At 39.5% G+C, this 21,011-nt stretch overlaps 1 protein-coding gene across 8 annotated transcripts in view; it reads right to left on the reverse strand.

The window, feature by feature from the left end:
• ARFGEF3 (ARFGEF family member 3) overlaps positions 1-21,011 on the reverse strand; it is a 92,078-nt gene that overhangs the window by 7,647 nt on the left and 63,420 nt on the right. For 5 of the 8 annotated variants that reach the window (XM_042017479.1, XM_042017485.1, XM_042017483.1 and 2 more), the window contains 15 exons: positions 20,109-20,242; positions 18,457-18,602; positions 17,554-17,733; positions 17,025-17,169; positions 15,812-15,934; positions 13,608-13,711; positions 11,933-12,077; positions 9,249-9,377; positions 8,541-8,717; positions 7,881-7,995; positions 7,007-7,109; positions 6,327-6,458; positions 4,267-4,397; positions 3,003-3,011; positions 252-1,482 (listed from right to left, as the gene is read on the reverse strand). In XM_042017479.1, the coding sequence (XP_041873413.1) occupies positions 252-1,482; positions 3,003-3,011; positions 4,267-4,397; positions 6,327-6,458; positions 7,007-7,109; positions 7,881-7,995; positions 8,541-8,717; positions 9,249-9,377; positions 11,933-12,077; positions 13,608-13,711; positions 15,812-15,934; positions 17,025-17,169; positions 17,554-17,733; positions 18,457-18,602; positions 20,109-20,242 (3,004 nt within the window). Of the gene's footprint in view, positions 1-251; positions 1,483-3,002; positions 3,012-3,033; positions 3,658-4,266; positions 4,398-6,326; positions 6,459-7,006; positions 7,110-7,880; positions 7,996-8,540; positions 8,718-9,248; positions 9,378-11,932; positions 12,078-13,607; positions 13,712-15,811; positions 15,935-17,024; positions 17,170-17,553; positions 17,734-18,456; positions 18,603-20,108; positions 20,243-21,011 lie in introns of those variants that run through there. The other 3 variants (XM_042017484.1, XM_042017480.1, XM_042017486.1) reach the window with 2 other exon arrangements.

The following is a 21,011-nucleotide window of genomic DNA, read 5'->3' on the forward strand; positions in this document are numbered from 1 at the left end:
CATAGCAGCACTCTTGAAAGTTGAGCTAGTATATGCCTGATGACACTTCCCTCAAGACTAACTTTCTTTTAATAGGACAGAATCAGGTTTTTATTAATTCCAGCTCCTGAAAGATTCAGTCCTCATTATGAGGACCTCATTATATATAACACAATACTTAACAAAAAGGTTATAATAACATAAATAAAAAAATGTATAGGTATCTTTTTATTTATTGCTATTATTATTAGCATTCTACAAGAATGTCCTACCTGTATCTGGGCCTCTGCATCCCTAATAGATATATTTAGGGAGCTGACAGTGGACCCTGAGCGGGGTCTCTTCTCTTGTCTCAGGATCTCTGGACCAGCACTGAATGAATGCCTCATTTGACCTTGGTCTAGAAGATGTTGTGGCCGCTGGAGTACAGGTGAGTCTGGCCCTCTTGAACCCAGGAGTTCCCCTTTCTTTTCCACTTTGACCTCTTTGGTGAACGATGTCATGGCCTGTTGCTGCTTTCTCTTCTTGTATTCTGTCATAAACTTGGAGATGGTTTTGTCGGTGGCTATGGTGTAGATTTTGTTGCCAGCACTCTCCCACCATTCTTTTTTCTTGGTTTGCTCTTTTTTCTCTGGTTTAGGACTCAGGGGTGGGGGTAGCAGCAATATTTCTCCACTCCCTCCTCGAGGTGTCAAGCTGTCTCCCAGTTGGTCCCTGATTTGACTTCGGTCATCTTCTGATGGTGTGTCCTTTCCAGATAGCCCTCCAGTTGATGGGGTGGAGGTTTCTGAGTGAAAAGACGGTAAAATGAAGAAAGAGTCACCTTTGAACACTGGAGGCTCCTCTACATTATTCTCCAGGTCCAGATGCATCTGGATGTAGTTGTTGCACAGTTCCATGCAGAGCTTGTGAAGCCGCTTGATCAGCCATCCCCAGTCTGCATTGCTGACAGGCTGGACGCTCAGAGATGGGATTCGAGCCCTCCACTGCCTCTTCTCCTTCCCTCGCGGGGGACTGACCTGAGCAGTTTCTTCAAAAATGTCTTCATCTTCTGATGAACACTGCTGTGATGAGTCTGTGCTTCTCTCATCATCTTCAAAGAGGATCTTTTTCACTTGCTCTGCAGTGATGTTCTCCTGGTTTGTCAGGATTGCACAAACCAGGGCATGGAAGTAGATGTTGAAGCTCATGGCTGACTGGCGATACAAGTTGGCAGCTCCACTAATGCCAGACACTTTTTTCAACAAACACTTCAGCCCAGGTCTGGTGTCAAACTCTCTGGCTGTTCTGTAGGAGTCCAGAAGTAAGTCAAAGATGACAGCCAGGTTTTGCATGGAGATGTACCTGAGAAAACCAGCCAACTTGTTTTCTGGTACTAGTATTGCCATTTTCTCCTCCAAGTTAGAAGGGCCTTTCACAAATTCTTCCAGTAAGATGTCATATAAATTCTGGAGCAGTACTTGGTGGGACAGTAAGCTCACCACTATCGTCCTGAAAGGAATACTTGGTAAACCAAGCATGGGAAGGAAAAAAAATCATAGAATATTAAAATGGGGCATTGGGCTTGTACTAGGAATAAAAACACAATCAAATATTTCAGCTTGCTATAGCTGAGGAATTTTTAACACACAAGTTATTCCTCCTCCACCATGTCAGACAACCTTTACTTTGTCATGACAAATTGAGGCCAAAACTAGTTTACTACTCAGTTTCCATTTCCACTAATGCCCAGGAGCACTTCTTAAAAATAAACCATGAAGAGGTATCCAACCAATAAAGAAATATGTACAGAAACATCAGCAGTGCAATGCAGCATGCAAAGAAGCTGAAGTCTGGCTGAAGGCACACTTCACTGTTTGCTCTTAAGACTTCAACTGGAACACTGAGAGTCTAGCATGGAAATATCTGTTCTTAACCCTGCTCCTCACATATGATACTGGGTGATTCTTAGCTGTGCTCCTGTTAGATAAATGCTGGGAGTTGTTTCAGCCCTCACTAATTTTTGATTTGCTCAGGGGACACAGGAATGGCAAATTCCTGTGACCATAGTTTTCAGGTCTTTCATCAGTAAATAACACTGAGAGGCTTACAGGCAAGCAAGGCTTGGAAGAAAGACAGGATTGTTGTTTGGTATCTCACGGATTTCAAATTATAAACTGTGAAACCTATCTTAAGGCCTTTTTAAAAAGTCTTTATGTAAGATTACAGGACAATGTTTCAAATGGAGCTGATGCACATAATAACACTTGGTTTGATGTGATGGGTCAAGTTTTAATTAGCAGAGCTATCAATTAAGGAAGAGATTTTTCAGTTTGCTTGCAATACTGAAGTTTTAGGTCTAAGTCAAAGCAAATCTTCATGTCACACGAGAAATTCAGTTGTAGACCTTTAATTTTTTTTGTTGCAAAAATTATTCCACTTTCAGTAAACACCTTTCAAAACTTTCAGAACGCCAAAACAAAAAGCCAAATTTTTTTTTTTTTTTTTGAGAAATCCTATCAAAACCCAATTTTGAGAATGCAACATTTAAAAGAAAGTTCAGACAAAACTGGTTAAATTCCCTGTGTCAGTTTGCCTACCATGACACAGCTGTCGGCGCTGATACATCAGTAAAATTTAGTAGTCTTATTATTTGACAGTGATAAAATGTTGATGATTAGCACATACAGTAGAGCTCTTTATGGGGAAGTAGTTTTCTGCTGTAAAAATCATTAGCGGCTCTGACTCAGAAAACCTCTTAAGAGCACGTATAAAGTTAAATGAGAGCTTGCAGTGATTTCAAGCAACTAATCCTGTTCCAAAAGCAGGGTCAGGAATGAAGGAGATCTGCTTTCCTTGTAATAGCCAAAAAAGCAATTTACAAGGACCGTATAAAGAACTGCTCCATCCCAAAAGAAACTGGTAGAGAACTACAGGTGAAAACACAATGCCAAAGCTGGTTAAGGATAGTATTTTCTTATTCTGCCCAAAGTTTCAAACTGAAATATATGATTACTTTTTAGGAAGAAGAAAAGCTCCCTTACCCCAGCTTCCTGTGAAACGATGCAGCAATAAGGAAACAAAACCAGAAGGGAAAAGAGAAACCCTGCTAAGGTTAAAGTAAAACTTTGGAAAGGCTACAGTTACTATCATGCATGATTGCCATATTACTGCACTGCCGTAGCGAATAATATGAAAACAGTGGCACAGTCAACTTGTGAGCTGTGTTTTGGTGAAAAAATGAGCACTGCTGGGAGAACACTTGCCTATGGGCATATACACCTTTTGCAGTTGTTTGGACAAAGCGCAGTGTGAGAGCATTCAGAGTTTGTATTTAATTGCAAGCTTTATTTATGTGTTTAAAGACAAGCAAGACCCTTTATAAACGCAGCCTGTTAGACTGCATGGTCTTATGTGCTGTGAGAGAAGAATATTCCAGACTTTTGCTTTGCATTCATAGTAACAAGAAGAATGACCTGCTAACCTTTGGACAAAGCAGATATTTTCCCCTATAAAGGAAGGGCTTAGCCTGTGATCTCAAGCTTTCCTTGTCTCTGTGCATGGCCATGTTCTCTGATGGTGAGGCAACAGAGTGCCTGGTCTTGGGGGAAAACTGTACAGCAGTGTAAGAATAGAGACATCTTGCATGATCTTTCTTCCTGTCCATCCAAAGAAGGACCATCACGTTTTGGCTCCTTGCTGCAAGCAATAGTTTAAATTTGCATGGTATAAAAGCATGTTTGGTATCTCATAAAACACAATTTCATGCCATTACATACCTTGCAATACAAACACAAACCCTGAATGCAGAATTCTGATTCTTGGCCCAAATGATGGTACAGCAGTTGTTTAAACAACCAAGTGCAAGCAAAAAGAAATATTCTTTCACAGGATCAGACTGTCGTGCAAATAGATGAGTTTCTCAGGTGGTAACACAACAGAAAGACTTCCACACAAATAATGTGCCAAGCAAAACCAACATTCCCTAGCTCAATGTTGACAGCTTTGCAGTTTTGGATGTGGTCTCCTCAGTTTATAGTGCCCAAGTTTACCCGTTAACTTCTTCTACCTTCTTAACCAAGTAATACCAAATTTAAAAGACCCTTAGTGAAACAGACACTGCATTTTCTAGGTGTCATTAAAAACACAACAGTGTCACAAAACCTGATTTGATCAGTGTATTCATTTTTTTTTTATGAGCCCTATGGAGACGTATGGTTTGCCAGGCTCAGTTCACAGCTCTTCCTGTCCAGCAATATTTTCATCTTGCTTTTATTGACACAGTGTCTTCCTTGGAAGATATTTTACCTTCTCTGGTTATGCCCATTTGGTTTCTTATCTGGTGGCAGGTCAATGATGAGCACACATGACTGGGCATGTTCAAACCCTTCCTTGTTGCTAGGGGTTTTTGGGGAGCACTGAGTCTCCAGCATGAAGACCTAGAAAACAAGAAGTTACATAAAACAACCAGTTTAGCACTTGCAGTGGGTCCGGGGCAGGGCGGGGGAGGGCTGGGAATAGGATTCCCTGCAGTGTGAAAGATCAGTTGCACCTAGAAAGGCTGATTGTTGGAAGGATTATTTTCAGCCATGAAGATACAACAGACACCTCATATGCCATCCTTTGGGGGTGTGTTGTGGTTTAACCACAGCCAGCAACTAAATACCAAAGCAGCACTCACTTACCACACCCCACACCCCATCCCTCTCAAGGATGGGGAAGGGAATCAGGGGAAAAAAGGTAAACCCCATGGGTTGATATAAGAATGGTTTAATAATTTAAATAAAATATAATAATACCAACCACCACAAAAAGGGAGGCAACAAAAAAAAGAGAGAAAAATAAAACTTGCACAATACAGCTGCTCATCACTCAATGATCAATGCCCAGCCTGGTCCTGAGCAGCCCCTGCCAGACATCTCCCCTCATTTATATATTAAGCATGACGCTCTGTGGTATGGGATATTCCTCTGTCCAGTCTCCATCAGCTGTCCTGGCCATGGTCCCCCCACCAAGCTTCCTGTGCACCTTCTCACTGGCAGATCATGGAAAACTGAATGGTCCTTGACTTAGTGTAAGCACAACTAGAACATCAGTGTGTTATCAACATTATTCTCATACTAAATTCAAACCACAGCACTGTACCAGCTACTAGGAAGAAAATTAACTCCATCCCAACCAAAATCAGGACAGTGGGAAACAGGGAAACAACTCTCAGTTGCTGTAGCTTTGTTTTGTAGCTTCATAGTTGTGGCAAATCCTCACTGAGGAGGCCTCAGGGAGTGTCACTGATAGTGTCTACAAGAAAAGTATTAATGTTACATTCCCTGCTTTCTTGAGTTCTGCATCTTTAAAACTTAATTTAAAACATGTTTTCTATTCAAACAATGTGTGCCACTACCACATTACTTGTGATCACCAATCTTGGTCTGTGCATCTAAGATTTTCAAGCAGCATCAGAGCATGATTCATCAAGTCAGAAATTGACACCAAACATCTGCTGGCTGTTTTAATCTAGCTGCTTTCCCATGCTGAAACTGTCATATGGTATTTACACTGTTATGGTACCCTGCAGGTCATTAAGTTCAGTCTGCTGTGTTTCAAAGAAGTTATTTCATATAACCACTTTCACAGAATGAATAACCTTTGCTGTAGTCAAAACGACCCTAAGAAGGTTTTCTCCAAGTTTGATCTGCTGATTCTGATTAGGAGTTAGTGAATAATTTGTTAACTGTCAGCATTATCCTCTAGTTCCAAGTAACCCTTTTTCTTCTCTGCAATCCATACCTAGGTATTTATAGAGAAAAATGCTTTGACAGGTTAATCAAATCTTGTTTTCCTATTTTCATATCACCATCTCTATTCTAGTGCACTTTTTGTCCTTTGAATTTATCATTCTTTAACAGAGTATTCAGAAATCTATGTGACATTCTAGATGAGGATTCACAGTGATAAGACTATTTCCCTTTCTCTATCAGAAACATGATGTATGCTCACCTTGCATTCCAAATTCCTATTTACAGGGGAACAGTTCTGAGTTTTGTTGGGTTTTTTTGGGTTTGTTTGGTTGGTTGGTTTTTTGTTGTTTGTTTGGTTTGGTTTTTTTGTTTTTTTTTTTTGTTTTTTGTTTGTGGTTTTTTTGTTGCTGTTTTAGTTTTTTGTTTGGGTTTTTGTGGGGGGTTGTGGGTTTTGGGGTGTTTTTTTTGTTAAATTTTCTGAATACTACTGTTAGACAATTGATGTTAGCCAGGTGATGAGAAAGTCTTTGCCTGTAGGCCTTGTGAGGAAGATGGTGGAAAAAATACACCTTCATAAAGAAAAGCTCCAAGTTTAGGTTTTCTGACTTCCCCTGAAACATCTGTCAGTACCTGTTGGGCCATGGCTCTGATTCTCCAGTACTCAGCTTCAGCACTTGGCGAGAGGGAGGGGGCTGCCACCTTCACTTCACAGGCATCTCCACTAAAGCTTTCAGAACCACTGTGGAAATAGCCCAACAGGTTCTATAGAGAGAAACAACATCAGACTTTCACTGTGCGTTAAACAAGTGACTGTAGCCATGTCCAGCCTGTTTGTGTGAAATACAAGATTCAGTGACCTGTGCCATTCCCACCAGCTAGTCACCTGCCATCTAGCAATTAATAGATCCAATGTAAAGGCAGTACAGCTTCTTACGGATGCGGGTCTGCCAAGACTTCACAAGATCTTTTGTTTACAAATCAGTGAGTTGAAAACTAATCTGTACAGAGCATGCAGCTACAACAAAGCAATGTTGTCTTCTATCTAGCTTTTGTCAATCCAGAGGAAGAAATGGATCAAAAGGGAAGTTTTTGCCTATTGAACTCTTCCAATTTCGTACTGGCAAGGCAATTTAAAATAAGTCTGAACTGTAAGCTACTAGTGTTGTCTGCATACGTTCAGAAAAACCGACTTCAATCTCCACTGTTGATCCAACATGTTTAATTGTGAATTGATAAATTAACGACCTGCCAAAAGTTAGTGTATCCACTGTGTGATTACACTTTGACTGACAGCAAAATGGCAGTTTTACCTTTACTGGCTCCAGAGTGGCAGAGAATGCATCCTGCAAGGCACAACATGCAAGCCTCCACATTTCTTCAGTAAAAACAGGCCCTGCTGTCACCAACACATACCTGCAAGGACACAGGAAAATGTTACCATGTTCAAGAAGGAACTAGACAATTCTTACTTATAAAGGGAGAAGGGTGAAAATCCCAATCTTTGGAAGTGTTCAAGGCCAAGCTGGATGGCGATTTGAGCAACTTGGTCTAGTGGAAGGTATCTCTGCCCATGACAGGGGAGTTGAAACGACGTCTTTAAGGTCCCTTCCAACCCAAACCATTCTATGATTCTATGAAAACAGAACAAAAGGCTTACTCAGTAGCTAGCTAATGTTATCCAATCTCCTCAGTTGTTGCCCTGACCTATTTTTGTAATTACACAATAGTTTCGACTTTTTTTTCTCCTTTGTTCTTCCTCTTTAAGGAGTCATCTTGCCACAAGAACCACACACTATGTAACTATATAAATGCAGTGCTTATTTTGATTATGACTGCAATAACCTGAAGACTGTGAAAAGTGCTAATTACCTCTAAAGACCTGTGAATGCCAGAAGAAAGACCCTTTTCCTTAAGGATCAATTATTGACTAACAATATATAAATAATATACAAGTGGTTTTTTTGAGAATCATACACATAGCAATGCCTAAAATCACAGGTTCTGAAGCACACTGAAAACAGCAAGAAAAGGTTAATAAGTCTAAAATTCATTATTCCAGTAACAAGAGCTAAGACATATTGTAGAATTCTTTGGAGATGTTAACCAACTTAGTCCACAAGTTCTTCAAAGGCAAAGACATAGACATCTTTTTTGAACATGCTAAGAGTGAACAGATTGGATTACCTGATACAGGAGCAACCAACTCTGGATATAATTTCTGTTGGTTCTGCTACACAGGCTACCAGCAACTTGAAAAGATCTTTCAACATGTTATTGATCATATTTTCATAACCAATATCTGTAAGGAAAAGACACAGACTGATTTTAACATAATTGCCTTTTCATTATAATTAGAGATAAACAGTCTTGCTACACTTACTGCTATTCAGAGAATTTGCAAAAACAAATTCTTTTTATACAGCTATTTTTATGCACCACATCAAGCTGAAATAAGAACAATCCTTTTTAAGTTAACAATATAAAATGTCTGGCTCGAAGTCGCACAGGAAAAAGTATCTTAGATCCTGCTTCTGATATTCTAGTTCCTTATGATCAAAGTCTTTACATCTTCTTTTGGGAAGTATACTAAAGACTGTGATCTTTTAATTTTGAAGATAGCCCTGCTCTGAGAAGGAGGCTGGTCTAAGTAACTTCCATAAGTGCCTTACAATTTTTTCCCCATAATTCTAAACCCTATAAAGAAAAAAAAATCCCAATTAGAATTTTTAAACTCTCCTCTTATTTTATGCTTGAGCAACCAAAAAAGCAATGAAACCACCTCCCCAAGTAGCTGTTCAGTAACATGTCACTGATTACAGTAGATGTGACACTACAATGACATACCTGAGTGTATGAAATTCTGAATGTGCTCCACTACAAGTTCACTGGAAAGGCCAATGGCATGCTTGAAATTAGAAGATGCCACGTCCCAGTAAGAATGGTCACCATGGCTGCGATGGAGCCAAAGAGACATCGTGGGAAGAAGAAGATGTACAACTGCATAAATGCCAAATCCTGGTCCTTAAAATAAACACAATAATGGTTGTATATATTTGCTTACAAAGCCTACATGCTCAGTAAACTTGCTAGCTTGTTCCAAGCTGAAGCCTGGGGTAATGTTGAAGGAAAGAGGTTCTGAAACTTTTTTGTGGCTGAGAGTGGTAAAGTATTTTGGATGTAGTTATGAGGTACATTTATCCAACAGTTTACCTGCAGTCTTTCCCAACATATCTGCAGGATCATGTAATTTTCTCTTTCCATTTCCTAGACACAAAGCAAACATTTTCTGTGGCTAGGACATTGATAGAGTACCACACCTCTTTACTGTGTAACAAATTTAAGCATATGTTCATATACTCTTATAAGATGCCTTTTGTCAACAGAATGATGCCCTAACTGGAACAACTTACCAACTCTGAGATTTCTCTTTCTAGCAGAGAATGTCTCTGTGTAGCTTTAACACAAGTAACATACTTTACAGAACTAGTTTTGGAGTCTAAAAGGTTTAGTTAGGACTCCACTAGCTCACATTTTATCAAGCCCTTTCATTACCAGGTGTCTTGGCAACGTCCCTCAGCAACTCAAAGAGCAGATCCAAAGTAGGAGGCTGGTGCTGACGGGGACAGTTGGATATAGCAGTTGTTAATTCTTCCAGCAGAATAATCCAGACATTGATAAGGCCTACAAGTAAAGAAAGAAATATTAAAAACCTTGGGTAAGATACTGCATTGACCACAGGTGAAACTTGGCCTCAAAAAGTGATGGAAATTAATTAAGTAACTTAAAGATCATGGTTCTTGTGTGTTTACTGTTGCTGTGTAATTGTTGTGGGCAACAGCCGTTTTTGAAATGATGGTTTCATTTTCCCCCCCTTTTTATCAGGTTTGTGTTTTGTGCCGTCCTTCCTTGTCCATGTACACTTTGTTCTTGTCATATTTCACTATTCCTACTAGTCCAGTCTCTTTAACCTTGTGTAAAACATCCCACAAAAAATATGAGTAAAACCTCATCTCAAATGCTGCCCAGAATAGCTCCTTTAGGTTATGCTTTTAAGTAAGGCTCCTGAGGAGACTAGACATAATTTAACTGGCTCTATTTGGTACTCAGAACTGACCAGTAAAAATGTCTCATGAGGTATCATCAGGCTGCCTCACATGTCATCTTTAACATCTAAAGAGGTCACAGAGCTGGATAACTGCCAGAACAGCAGATAGGATACAGGTGAGCTCTCATCTATATTGGCAAACAGATAAGCCCTAAAAGATTATGGGATACAACTAGTTTTCAATACAATTTTGAAGATGGTTAGGAATTGCTGACCTTCAATTTTTCACAGATCCCTTAAGTACTTGCTAGTCTGCCATGATACCATGAACAGCTAGAAGGATCTTGCACATTACACTCTTAAGTTGCCTTAGAAGGCTATGGGCTCATTAGGCTTAAAATGGATTTTACTTTGGTTCACTAGTAAGTCCATGTTCTCTGCCAGTGCTAGCTATGCTGACGTAGTCTGTATCTGAATGATGTTTGTTGGCTACTTATGTTCTGAAAGCAATACAAGAGGGAACTTAGTTTAAGATTCACTGAGCTTGCTGACTACAAGAATCTTCCCGAGAAACAAGGAAAAAACAGTGAAATCATTACTTTGTAACTAGGTTGATCATTTATTTAGTCACACCACTTTCAAAGGGCAGTATGTATGGTGACATTGTTTTCAGGCAGTTAGACTTTAATGATACTTCTGGATAAGGAAACAGCACGAATGACTCAGAATGAAATACGGGCGTTTTCTAATCTGGGAGAACTGAGTATCTCTAAAACAGCCTCTTGAAGAGTCCAGCATAAAATCAAAGACACCATGAAAATATACTGCAGATATGGCAAAGCAGGCTAAAACACTTTGCCTCATCCTGGTACTGACTTTGAGCACCAGAGTGCCAGGTGAAGACTGCCTCGTGTCTTTGTGAAGTCAGTTCACCTAGCAATGTTCTAACACCACTGCCATGTAAATAACAAATTAGGTGACAGTATCAGTGCTTAGCTCTGACAAGAACCAGAAGAAGGTTTATTTGCTGCAGGGTGATATTTCTATTTACAGCAAGACATTGACAGGCAGAGTCACTTCAGAACAGCAGGCAACTGAGGTGGGAAGACCCTAGGTCAAGTTCCAAGTCTGATTCAAAGCAGAGGCTTCAATGACTTGGGTCTCCTGCATCCCAGGTGAATATCCTAAAATACTCTGATAGGGAAAAACCAAACCAAACCCAGCACAGAAAGAAGAAAGTAAAAGGTTGTTTTGTGAAAAACTAGGACTTGTGACTTTCTGGTTTCAGAGAACAGCTTTTCTCTCCTTTATCCAGAGTAGCAGTGGAACAGGACAATCCATATGGTGGAAGAGTCTAGATAAAAGTAGGTACCAAGGGCCAGTCTGGTGAGGCATATGAATGAAATGCATTGGAGTTAGCCTGCTTTCTGCCAGGTTGCAGCTGACTCCTCACTGAGGCAGCCTGGTGGAACAGGTCAGTAGTTCACATATTCAAAAGTGACTGTACTGCTGTGAAGGTCTCCTGAGCCCAGAAGCCGTAAGGCTGCATTCCTCTATTGCTTGGCTCTGCACACATCTAGTTCATCCAACACCTGATTAATCCACAACCCATATAGACCACACAAATAATCAGGAGGCAAATGCTGCTTGTTTTTTCTGAAGGTCATAGTGTTTTTTATGGACTTCAGAAATTCACTGTTTATTTCAACAGACCACAGAACATAAGTTTGGAAACACTTAAACAATTATTCTTTATCTTTCCAGACAGTAACTCAATACTGGTATTTTTTTCTGTTAAAGGCAGGCCTGCCAATACCAACTTTAAAAGGTTTTCACTCCTTTACTTGAGCTGTGGTCTAGAAAGTATTTTTGTGTTAGCTCTCAGAAATGCACAACAGTTGTATTATGAGTATCAGAATAATCAAATTAATTGGTAATCAAAATATTGTTATCTTGCCCTAAGAGAGGAGTTGTATTTTTCTTATATATGAACTGTACCTTTTACATAAAGAAGGTGACAGGACCTGAACTTCCAACTTCTGTGTGTGCACGTGGGCGTGTGTAGACAACAAGGAGACAATAAACTATGAAGTTTTCCCTCCTTTTTGCTTTCAGCCGTTGGCAAAATATGCAGCAACACATAGAAGAAGCAATTGATTAGTTCTGCATTTACTGCTTTCAATGCACTTACCAGTGTCATCATCAAAGTCAGAAAGGATGCACTCAATCCCATCCTCACTGCTGGCTGACTGCTCCTGTGCTCTCCGGGGCAAGTTAACCAGCCGGCCACTGAGGAAGATGGGTTTCAAGGGCATTTTATAGATTTTGGCTAACAACTTGGGAGGGTGGACAAGAGGAGAGAGAGAGAAAAAAAGAGAGGATAAATATCCATGGGAAAGTTTGTAAAAGCGATCACATACAATACAGGTACATAAAATAAAATTTAAAAAATAAAATAAAAAAAAAAAAAAAAAAAAAAAAGCATGCAAACACAATTAGAGGCCAGAAGTCTTCAGTTCACTGACAAGTAAAGGGTTGTGGGTAAAGAGAGGGAGAGTAGCAATTTAAATAACACATTTCTGAGGTGGGAGTGTACGCTCTTCTTATTTGTGAAGGGCAAATGTTACAACTCACTGATTGCATCTATGACCTAATGAAGCTCTGTTAGCTATACACAGAATATTTTGAAGCTCTGAAGGACTACATAAATACTGGTAAAAGGGTTTGTAAAGGTTTACTTCAGAGCTTCATTGCCTGGGTTGTCCATTACACAACAGATACAAAACGCAGAACTGTGCTATTGCAGAGATGCTACCAACATTTTATCAGGTCTTTCTAAGTAAATAATGTACTTGCAATATACAGACAGGATTTTTTTTTAGTCATTCCTGTTCTTCTTTTACTGGCAAGTTAAAAAGTACAAGATATAAATGGCTGCTTCTTTTAAAGAGGAGAAAATATTTCCCCCTCACTATGAACCAGGGTTTGTAAGGATGAGGAATAGCAATGTGGTGCAAATAGTTTATAGACAGAACATATATTAGATATACACATAGATATTTACTAATTTTTTTAGATGAACAAGATAGCAAGCTGAGTTTGGTATGTCTGCTGTTTATTATTCTGAGTTGCCTTATTCTTCCCTTCCTTTCTCAGTCTGCACACTGAATCCACCCATTATCTCTGAATTTAGATATTAAGTCCTTTCAGCAATGATAGTATCTTTTGTTGTGCATTTGTATTGTACCCAGAAAAAACATGGCCTGAGTCCAACAAAAAGACCCGCAGGTGCTACAAAAATACAAACAACATTATAAAATCAGACAAAAATTGTCCAGATAACCCTGGATAATAATATATGCTGTGAGCAAGGAGATTACAGGAAACATGCCAGCATTCTAATTATTAGAGATTTGTCCTGAACTTCACATATGCTTGCATGGTACAAATAAGTTGGTTCTGCATTTCAGAGGGTGTGACCTGTTTTTCTTAAAATATGAGAATTCACAACTTCTTTAGGTTTTTTTTTTGTGTTTCATTCCCAACACCGTTTATGGTAACTGTTTAAATGAGAATGAGATTAGCTTTGAGTAATGTTACTACTAGGTTTTGAGCATTCACATTCTCTCATATGCTCCCTGGGTCTGAGTGTTTTTATCTCCTCGGTTTTCCCACTGCTAACTGGCCTAGAAGGCATGATATTCCCTCAGATCACCACTGTCCATTTGGCAGTGTAGGGTATTACCATCAGGGTCACCACAGACTCTGTTGGGTTCATGCAAATCATCCAATGACTGACGCAAAGCCTGCAGGTTAGAATTGTTTCCTAGGCCAGGTTTGTGCCTGTATAAGGTTGTTCATCATACCTGAGAACATCTCCTGAGGTAATCAAGAGCAGGAAGGCACAAGTCTGTAGATGCAGATCCCGATCCTGGCACACAGTCACCCATCTCCTTACAATCTACTTCCCCTGGGGACAGGAAAGGCAGCATTGGGAAGGACAGAAGAAAAGAAACAAACAGAGCATTAGCTTTTTCTCATTCAGTTATGCCCTAATGTCCAAACAGAATCCAGGAAACGTTCTTTGTTTGATCTTCTTAGATGACAACCAGGCGACCCCCACTGAAACAATACAGTAATACTGGTCACAGTTTGTACATGAATTTTTATATGAATAAACGTTTTAGTAAGCATATGCCTATTTAACACCTCTTTAGTAGAGCCTTTGAGAGTTCTAATAATCATACAATTATATTATCTGTCACATTGACTCCATTTTCTTCCATGGGTGTAGGAATTACTTGCTCATATTCATCCTTTGCTCAATTACTATACTAATTTTTTTCTATTCATTTCCACCCCAGTGACCCGGAAAATTCTTCTACCACAAGTTCTTTCCTATTAGTTTATTTACTGCTTAAAGATATCATTTTCTGTTTTGTACTATTACACTTCCTTCTGCTGTCTAATGCAGGTGTTAAGGTCTCACAGTTCCAGCTTATGACACATAACCTCAGGCTCTAGTGCCTCACTATGGCTGGTATTCCCAACTTAAATCAGCAGACTGCTCCTTCCAGACCAGTTTCACTAACTGAATTCAATAAGCAGAGCAATTCCAAGGCATCCTGCTACAGAGCTCCTCTCTGGATAACTCCTCTCCACCATTTTCCCATCTGCCGGTCTGCCTGGCTCCCCTCTCAGCCAATGTTCTGCCCACCTTAGAATACTTGGCTCACAACCATTTTTCCAGTTTAGCCAAATACTTCCCATTCAGTGACAACTCTGAAGCTTTACTAAATGCCTATAGACATTAACATTTTCTTGCCTTAAAAGCTATTCCTCTCATAAAAAGCACAAGATGAATATTAAATCCTTTTATGAGATCCTACTTTGTTCTCCTTTCACTATATTTATTTGCTTTTTCTATGCTCTTAGATATTTCCTCCATAATGTATTTTATAGTTTTGTCTACTACTGAGATCAGCCAAGTCAGCCAGTGAAGTTTGAATCCTTTAGTTTTACCATAAAATGCACATAGTATGGCTTTGTATTTGCTGATGTATCCCATAGTTCTGTTACCTTTAATACAAAAAAAGACCTTGCTTTTTGATATGTGACCACAACGGGGTCAAAATTATCTCATGAAAGTAAGAAACATAAAGAAATATAAGACAGGCTTTTAAGCTCTCCATAAGAAACATGAGTTCCCTCTACTGGTACTGGACATGCAAGTTTATTTCTCTTTTGTAGTAATAACTACAGTTACAATTACATCACAAACTGAATTCTGCCCCTGTTGAAATAAATGGTGAAATAGCTCAGTGAGACAAAGAGTAACATTAAAGAGTAGATCTGCTGCAGCTAGGTGCTTCATTTAAATCAAAAGGAGTTGCTTACAGAGCTAGAAACCTCTGTGAATTAATATTCATATAGAAAGAAAAGGCCCCATTTTATCACTACTAAGAAGTTCTATAATTTACATACACAAAAAAACCCCAACATTGTCAGAGTTCAATAAAAAGTATCAAATTCTAATGATCAAGGCAAGCCATGGATCACCAGCATGGGAGCAGAATGACCCAGCAGCGTTTGCCTTTGTTCTGCAGGCTGGTGAAGCATGACAATTACTCTGCAGGGTCAGCCTGACACGCTATGCCTGGTCTCTGCTGCCTGCAGTGTAAAACACGCCCTGCTCTGTTGCAAACAATCCATGCTGTCTCTGCACAATGCCAGGCCATTTCTGCAAAATGCTAGGTTTGGAGGTTTTTTTGTTTTATTGTTTACACGAATATAAGCGAGTCCTGATGTAAACAAAGATCAAATTAAGAAGCAGACAGTTAATAGGGAGATGCATTTTTGCTGCTATAAAATCTTGAACTGATAGTATTAAAAATGTTATGGAAATAATCCCTCGGTCTTGATTCTGTTTTATTCTTTTGAAGCATTCTGGACTCAAGTTCTTCACTGCCCCTCTCTTTGCTACCATGCTATGTCTTACATAACTGAATTATCCTCTTCTGCAGGATCAAGCTTGACATATCATGACTTAATAGGAATGGAAAATATTTACCCAATCCTTTGACAAACTTCATAAGGCACATAATATAACTGGTGGCAGCATTGGCAAAGACCTGGATGTTGTCTGTGTTTAGAAATGCTTCAAAGACATCAAACACTGGAGCCTGGCGTTTCCCTGTGGAAATAACAAGATTAGAACTCTTCCTCACCCCCCTTTAAAAATCATTTTCCAACTGTTTTTCACCAATTTAACTGAATCTGTAGAATCTTTTCTTTTCTGGGCAGAGACAGAAATTATCTTAAAAGTAAAACCTGCTCTTGCTGCTGAGGCAACTCATGTAGCCTTTCATAGGGAGTGATAGAGATTCCCTCCTTTGCCCAGTCTATGACAAATACCAATTTATGTCTGTTCAAATGGTCAGAGCAGGTTTGAGCTCTTGAATTCAGTAGCTAATACTTCTGTTTGGTGGAGGTTTCTGTTTAGTTTCTGCTTTAGTTTTTGATAACTGCCAAGATGACATTAATCATGCAGAAAACTATTCACACTATACAGTAACAAAATAGCCTTGCTTTTCCTAAGTAGATTATCAGTCTTCAAAAGCTGTGTACACCCACAATCAGCCATCAGCCATAACAGATCTCAATCACAAAATTTAGGAGGAAAACCACATCCCTTACACATGACTTGTCACATTCAAAAATACTTTCTAATGGGGCAAAAGAACAGAAAAAATAATTACACATTTCCATACAAGCAAACATCTCTGGGAGGGATGCACATTCTTACAGAAATGTGGTCTGTAATAGCACCAGGAATCTGAAAGCCTTGTGATCACATGCCTGGACAAGCACTTGCCTAGATTATCACACTAAGTTACCCTGATGAATAAGAGCAATAGGTTTCATACAGTAAGTAAGACAGTCCACAAGAGACATGCTGGTTGTATACAGTCCTTTCTCCAGCAGGACAGCGACAAATACTCAGCCAAGCTCAGTACCCTTGCCCTACTGTCTTGCTCAGAATTATTCAAGTAGATTTGAAGCATTTCTTTCTCATTCTACTCATTTGTTAGAATGTAGAGGATAAAAGGTCAGAACAATATGTCTGCTTTCCCTCCTACCCCAACTAATACTTCAGACACTTCGGTACAGCTGTGGAGTGTTGTAGTGCTACTGTTCAGTTTGGGTATTAAAATATATTAAGTTAGTTACTGTGTCCCCCAGGGAATCAAAAGCACATATGAAACAGCACAGTCAGTCCTTACCCATAGAGTATTCTCCTACAAGGTACTCTTTAACCTCTGACTTGCTGCTGCTGTGCACCGTTTCCAGGGCACTGAACAGGGGTCTCCATCCCGACTGGATCTGGGTAGAACACATTTCTACCAACTCTCCTATAGAGGTGATCACCTGCAGGCAGTGTAGGAGGGGTTAAAAGAAAAAAAAAACCAAAAACCCGAACTGATATACACATGGATCTTCAGAATGAATGAGGATGGCTTTAAACATATTTCCAGATCTCACTATGACAGTCTAGACTAATTCATTATTTAAAATTTTTTAGATAATAGAAAATCTTTATTTAATTGCTTTAAAGCCTAAAGGTCTACTGTCTCTGTGCTCTGCCACAATGCTGATTAGGTAGGCAGAGCACTCCCAATTCCTTGAAGATGATCAAGGAGCAGCATTCGAAGGGAATTTGGGAAACACTCTCACATGGACCAAGTGCACTCTGGAAGCCATTCTTACAGGCATGAAGGCCAGATACAGACACATTGATCAGAGCTGACTTGCCTGGTCTTGGACATCCTCATCACACAGCTCCAGCTGCATGATGCGCTCAAAGGGGCGGAAAAGCGCCTCGTTGAAGTGAAAGTGAGAAGGCTCATTCCAGTCCACCAGCACTTCGGTGAGGATGTCGTGGATGAAGGAGACAGCCTTCTGAGACACGTGTCTTTCCTTGTGACAGGCAGCCTGCAGAGAAAGGAGAAGTATTAGAGTGTGCCCAAACAAAAAATTTGCTTTTAGTCAGGCACTTTCAAGAGAGGTAAGCACTACATGTTATTGAACCCTCCAAACAGCTTCCCCACTATGTGACTAGGGACCCCACTGCGGTGAAAACGGGAGAGTACTGCCATGGAAACAGATCACTGAGACTCTGAGCTGCCTGGAGGTCCACAGATATATGAAAGTCTGCTGACAATTAAAAAAGCATAGAGCTAAAAATAAATAAATAAAATACTAAAACCCACAGAACAGAACTTGTGGAAAATGTTTTGTTTTGACTGTGTGACCGTTCTTCCCTTCAAAAGGTAGCAGCTGAGCTGGCTTTATGTGGGAAAAGAAAACTTGCATCCTTTTCTGGGAAGAATTGCAAGGATGCAGACCTTGACTGGGAATACAGATAGATGGAGGAGACACTTAGAGCCCCTTGGGGTGGTTTCAGGTTTTTCACCAGAAACAATTTGCATCACATAACAAAAGCCCAACACCCTGTCCCTAAGCCTGCCCATTTCAATCACTTGCAAGCACACTCCTTGGTGGCAGTATCACAATATACGACACAGTCTATACAAGACAGAGCAGACTTGACAATGTTGAAGGTTGTTATACATTTTAAGAGCTATCAAGCTTTCTCCACCTTTTTTAGCTTTGCTGTTTTGTGCACACATTCCCATTTTTGTCCCCCATTCCTACCTCTACAAGGTGAGGTGCCACCAGGCTCCAGCAGCGCATGAGGTGGAGCAGTGGGCGGGATTTACTCCTTACGATTCTGAGCATGGCATCACCAAGTCGGAATAAGTGAAGTGCACTTCTCCTGTCCTGTGTAGATTTTACTTCACCTACAAGAAAGTAGAAGAATAAGTGGAAGCTAAGCATCAGCTTAGCTTAGCTTCTCCTCTACTCCTAAATGTCTGAACTGGAATTAGAAATTATTTATCAATATTAAGTTGGTGAGGAGCTTCAGTGGGGTGACAAAAAGAAAAAAAAAACCCCAAAACTGATGTAAAGCACACCCTACGCCTGTGTAGGTAAAAGAACAGGAGATGGACCCAAGTTCAAAGAAAAACTTACCAAACATACTTTAAGTGATCACTTTTTTTGCCAACATTAGAGACAAAGCTTGGAAAAGTAGTGTAAAAAAGTTATTAAGACCCAAAATGGTAGTTACAAAAGCTTTTGGTGACATCTACAGGAAAGATTATAAACTGCAAATTATTTAGCTTGGGTATTTAATTTTGTACTTCTTATTAAGCAAATGATACAAAGAACAGAATGTGAGAAAATGCTTTTCTGTTCCCCAGTCACTAGTACTTGTTATTTCCTGCTGAAAGGGATTCATCTTCCATTGCTCTTACAACATTTTGAAAGACATTTCATCCTCTCATTTCAAACACAGTGGTGCTTCTATCTCTACCAAAAGATGTAATCAGGGGACATACCACTTTTAAAATAAAAAATAGCACTTAATTCCACTATCCTAACTTTAATTTCAGTTTACAACTACTGTTGATTGAACACTACATACACGATAAGAGGAAATATATTTATTAAAATTAGAGTTATGAATGATGAGGTCTGGAGACAAGCAAGAGCAAAAAACCCAAAAACTTGAAGTGTCATATTGAGAAAATGACAAGTAGCACTTCAGGGAGATAGGAAACCAATTAAATTGGAAACATAGGTAAAAACTGTGTCTGCCACAGGAGAGAACAACACCTGTATGACTAATGTAGCTTCTACAGGCATAGTATAAATTTAAGTGAAGTATCTTCCTTTGTGTCCAGTTCTTCTGCCTCATTTGAGATAGTGATGGAAACAACAATTTACAGGCTTTGTACTGTGGGGTACATGCTCTACTCTGTTGGGGAAAATCAAGCAGGACAAATCCCACTGCTTTGACATTCTTCGTTTGTGGGCTTTGTTCTCTATTGCCCGTTTTCTGAACAGTTTTGAGATTATCCTACTGTCAAATGTCTAACCTAAATCCACTGTCTTAAGTCTAGATTGACCCAAGTTTCCATACTGAACTGGGTTCAAAAATAGAGCTGTGATTATATATTGGTGGGCAATTAACACCCCCAAAGTCCAAGAACCAAATGAATGTCCTGTGATGTGTTGCAAAGCAGGTGTGGATGTGGTCCCTGTCCAAAAAAAGTGCTCAATCTTTTCTAAAGGTTTTGAATTAGTCCTACAATTCTAATAAGAAAGATCTTATTAGACTACATACTGTGTTTTATTTATACCTTGAAATTTCAATTGAAAAAAATTGTAAGAATACAAGGTAAGTCCTGCAAACAGTACAATTGTATATAAAACACTCTGTACAGGATCTTCAGGTGATTTACCTGGCATTGCTAGTGAGTAATCAACTGTATCTGTGACTGAATGGAAAAGCTGGGCCTGAGAAGCCTTCTTGAGCTGGTAAAGGAAGCCTGCCAGTGCCGTCAAGTTTAACTTGTCAGCAGCGTCTTCAAAGAGCCTGTAGGTAAAGAACAGAATCTAACTGAAAAATTAATGAGATGCAGACTTAAATGTGTATGTAAGAGGACAACTCTTATCTGTTTGTGGCTTCTGTATGTTGCTTTTGGTGACACATTAGGTTATTGAGAGCTTTTTAATTTATACAGTGCTGCAGCAAGACTTTGATCCAGAAGCTTTATTAATTGGAGAGTGGAAAGTAGGTTGCTATGGGATCAATCAGAACCCTTTCAAGATTCAACTATGGCGCTGAAACAAAAAAGTCACTTTTTCCAGTTATCTTAATGCTATAAGCCATTCATGAACCAGTAATTAAAAAACCAGTCAAAACATGCCCATTCCTCACAACACAGATCATCATAGTTTCACTGACTTTAGAGCTACACCAGTTTGCTCCATCTGAAGTTACCAACCCTAACTGAAAAATAAATTAATTCAAGTCTTAAACCTAAGGTTACTGTACCTGAATTGCTATTTTGGAATATTGCGCTGGTTTTGGCTGGGGTGGAGTTAATTTTCTTAACAGTGGCTAGTATGGGGCTATGTTTTAGTTAAACAATGAGAAATACAAGTAAGAGTAGTTATTTTCAGCTGCAACGGGCTCTTAGGATTTAACAGTTAAAATCTGTACACATACAACAGTAAGTGTGGTTACACTGGAGAGGGCTCCACAGAGATTACGTGAAATTTCACACGGTGCAGCCAGAAATTGACAAAAATATGGTTGTCTGTGTTGCTTTTCAGGCAAAACTTTCTATAGTCCTAAGAAA

This window comes from Corvus kubaryi, unplaced genomic scaffold (assembly GCF_017639235.1).
Source record: "Corvus kubaryi isolate FWS band 111438036 unplaced genomic scaffold, C.kubaryi_AGA036_p1.0 split3-73, whole genome shotgun sequence".
NCBI classification, from domain to species: domain Eukaryota; kingdom Metazoa; phylum Chordata; class Aves; order Passeriformes; family Corvidae; genus Corvus; species Corvus kubaryi.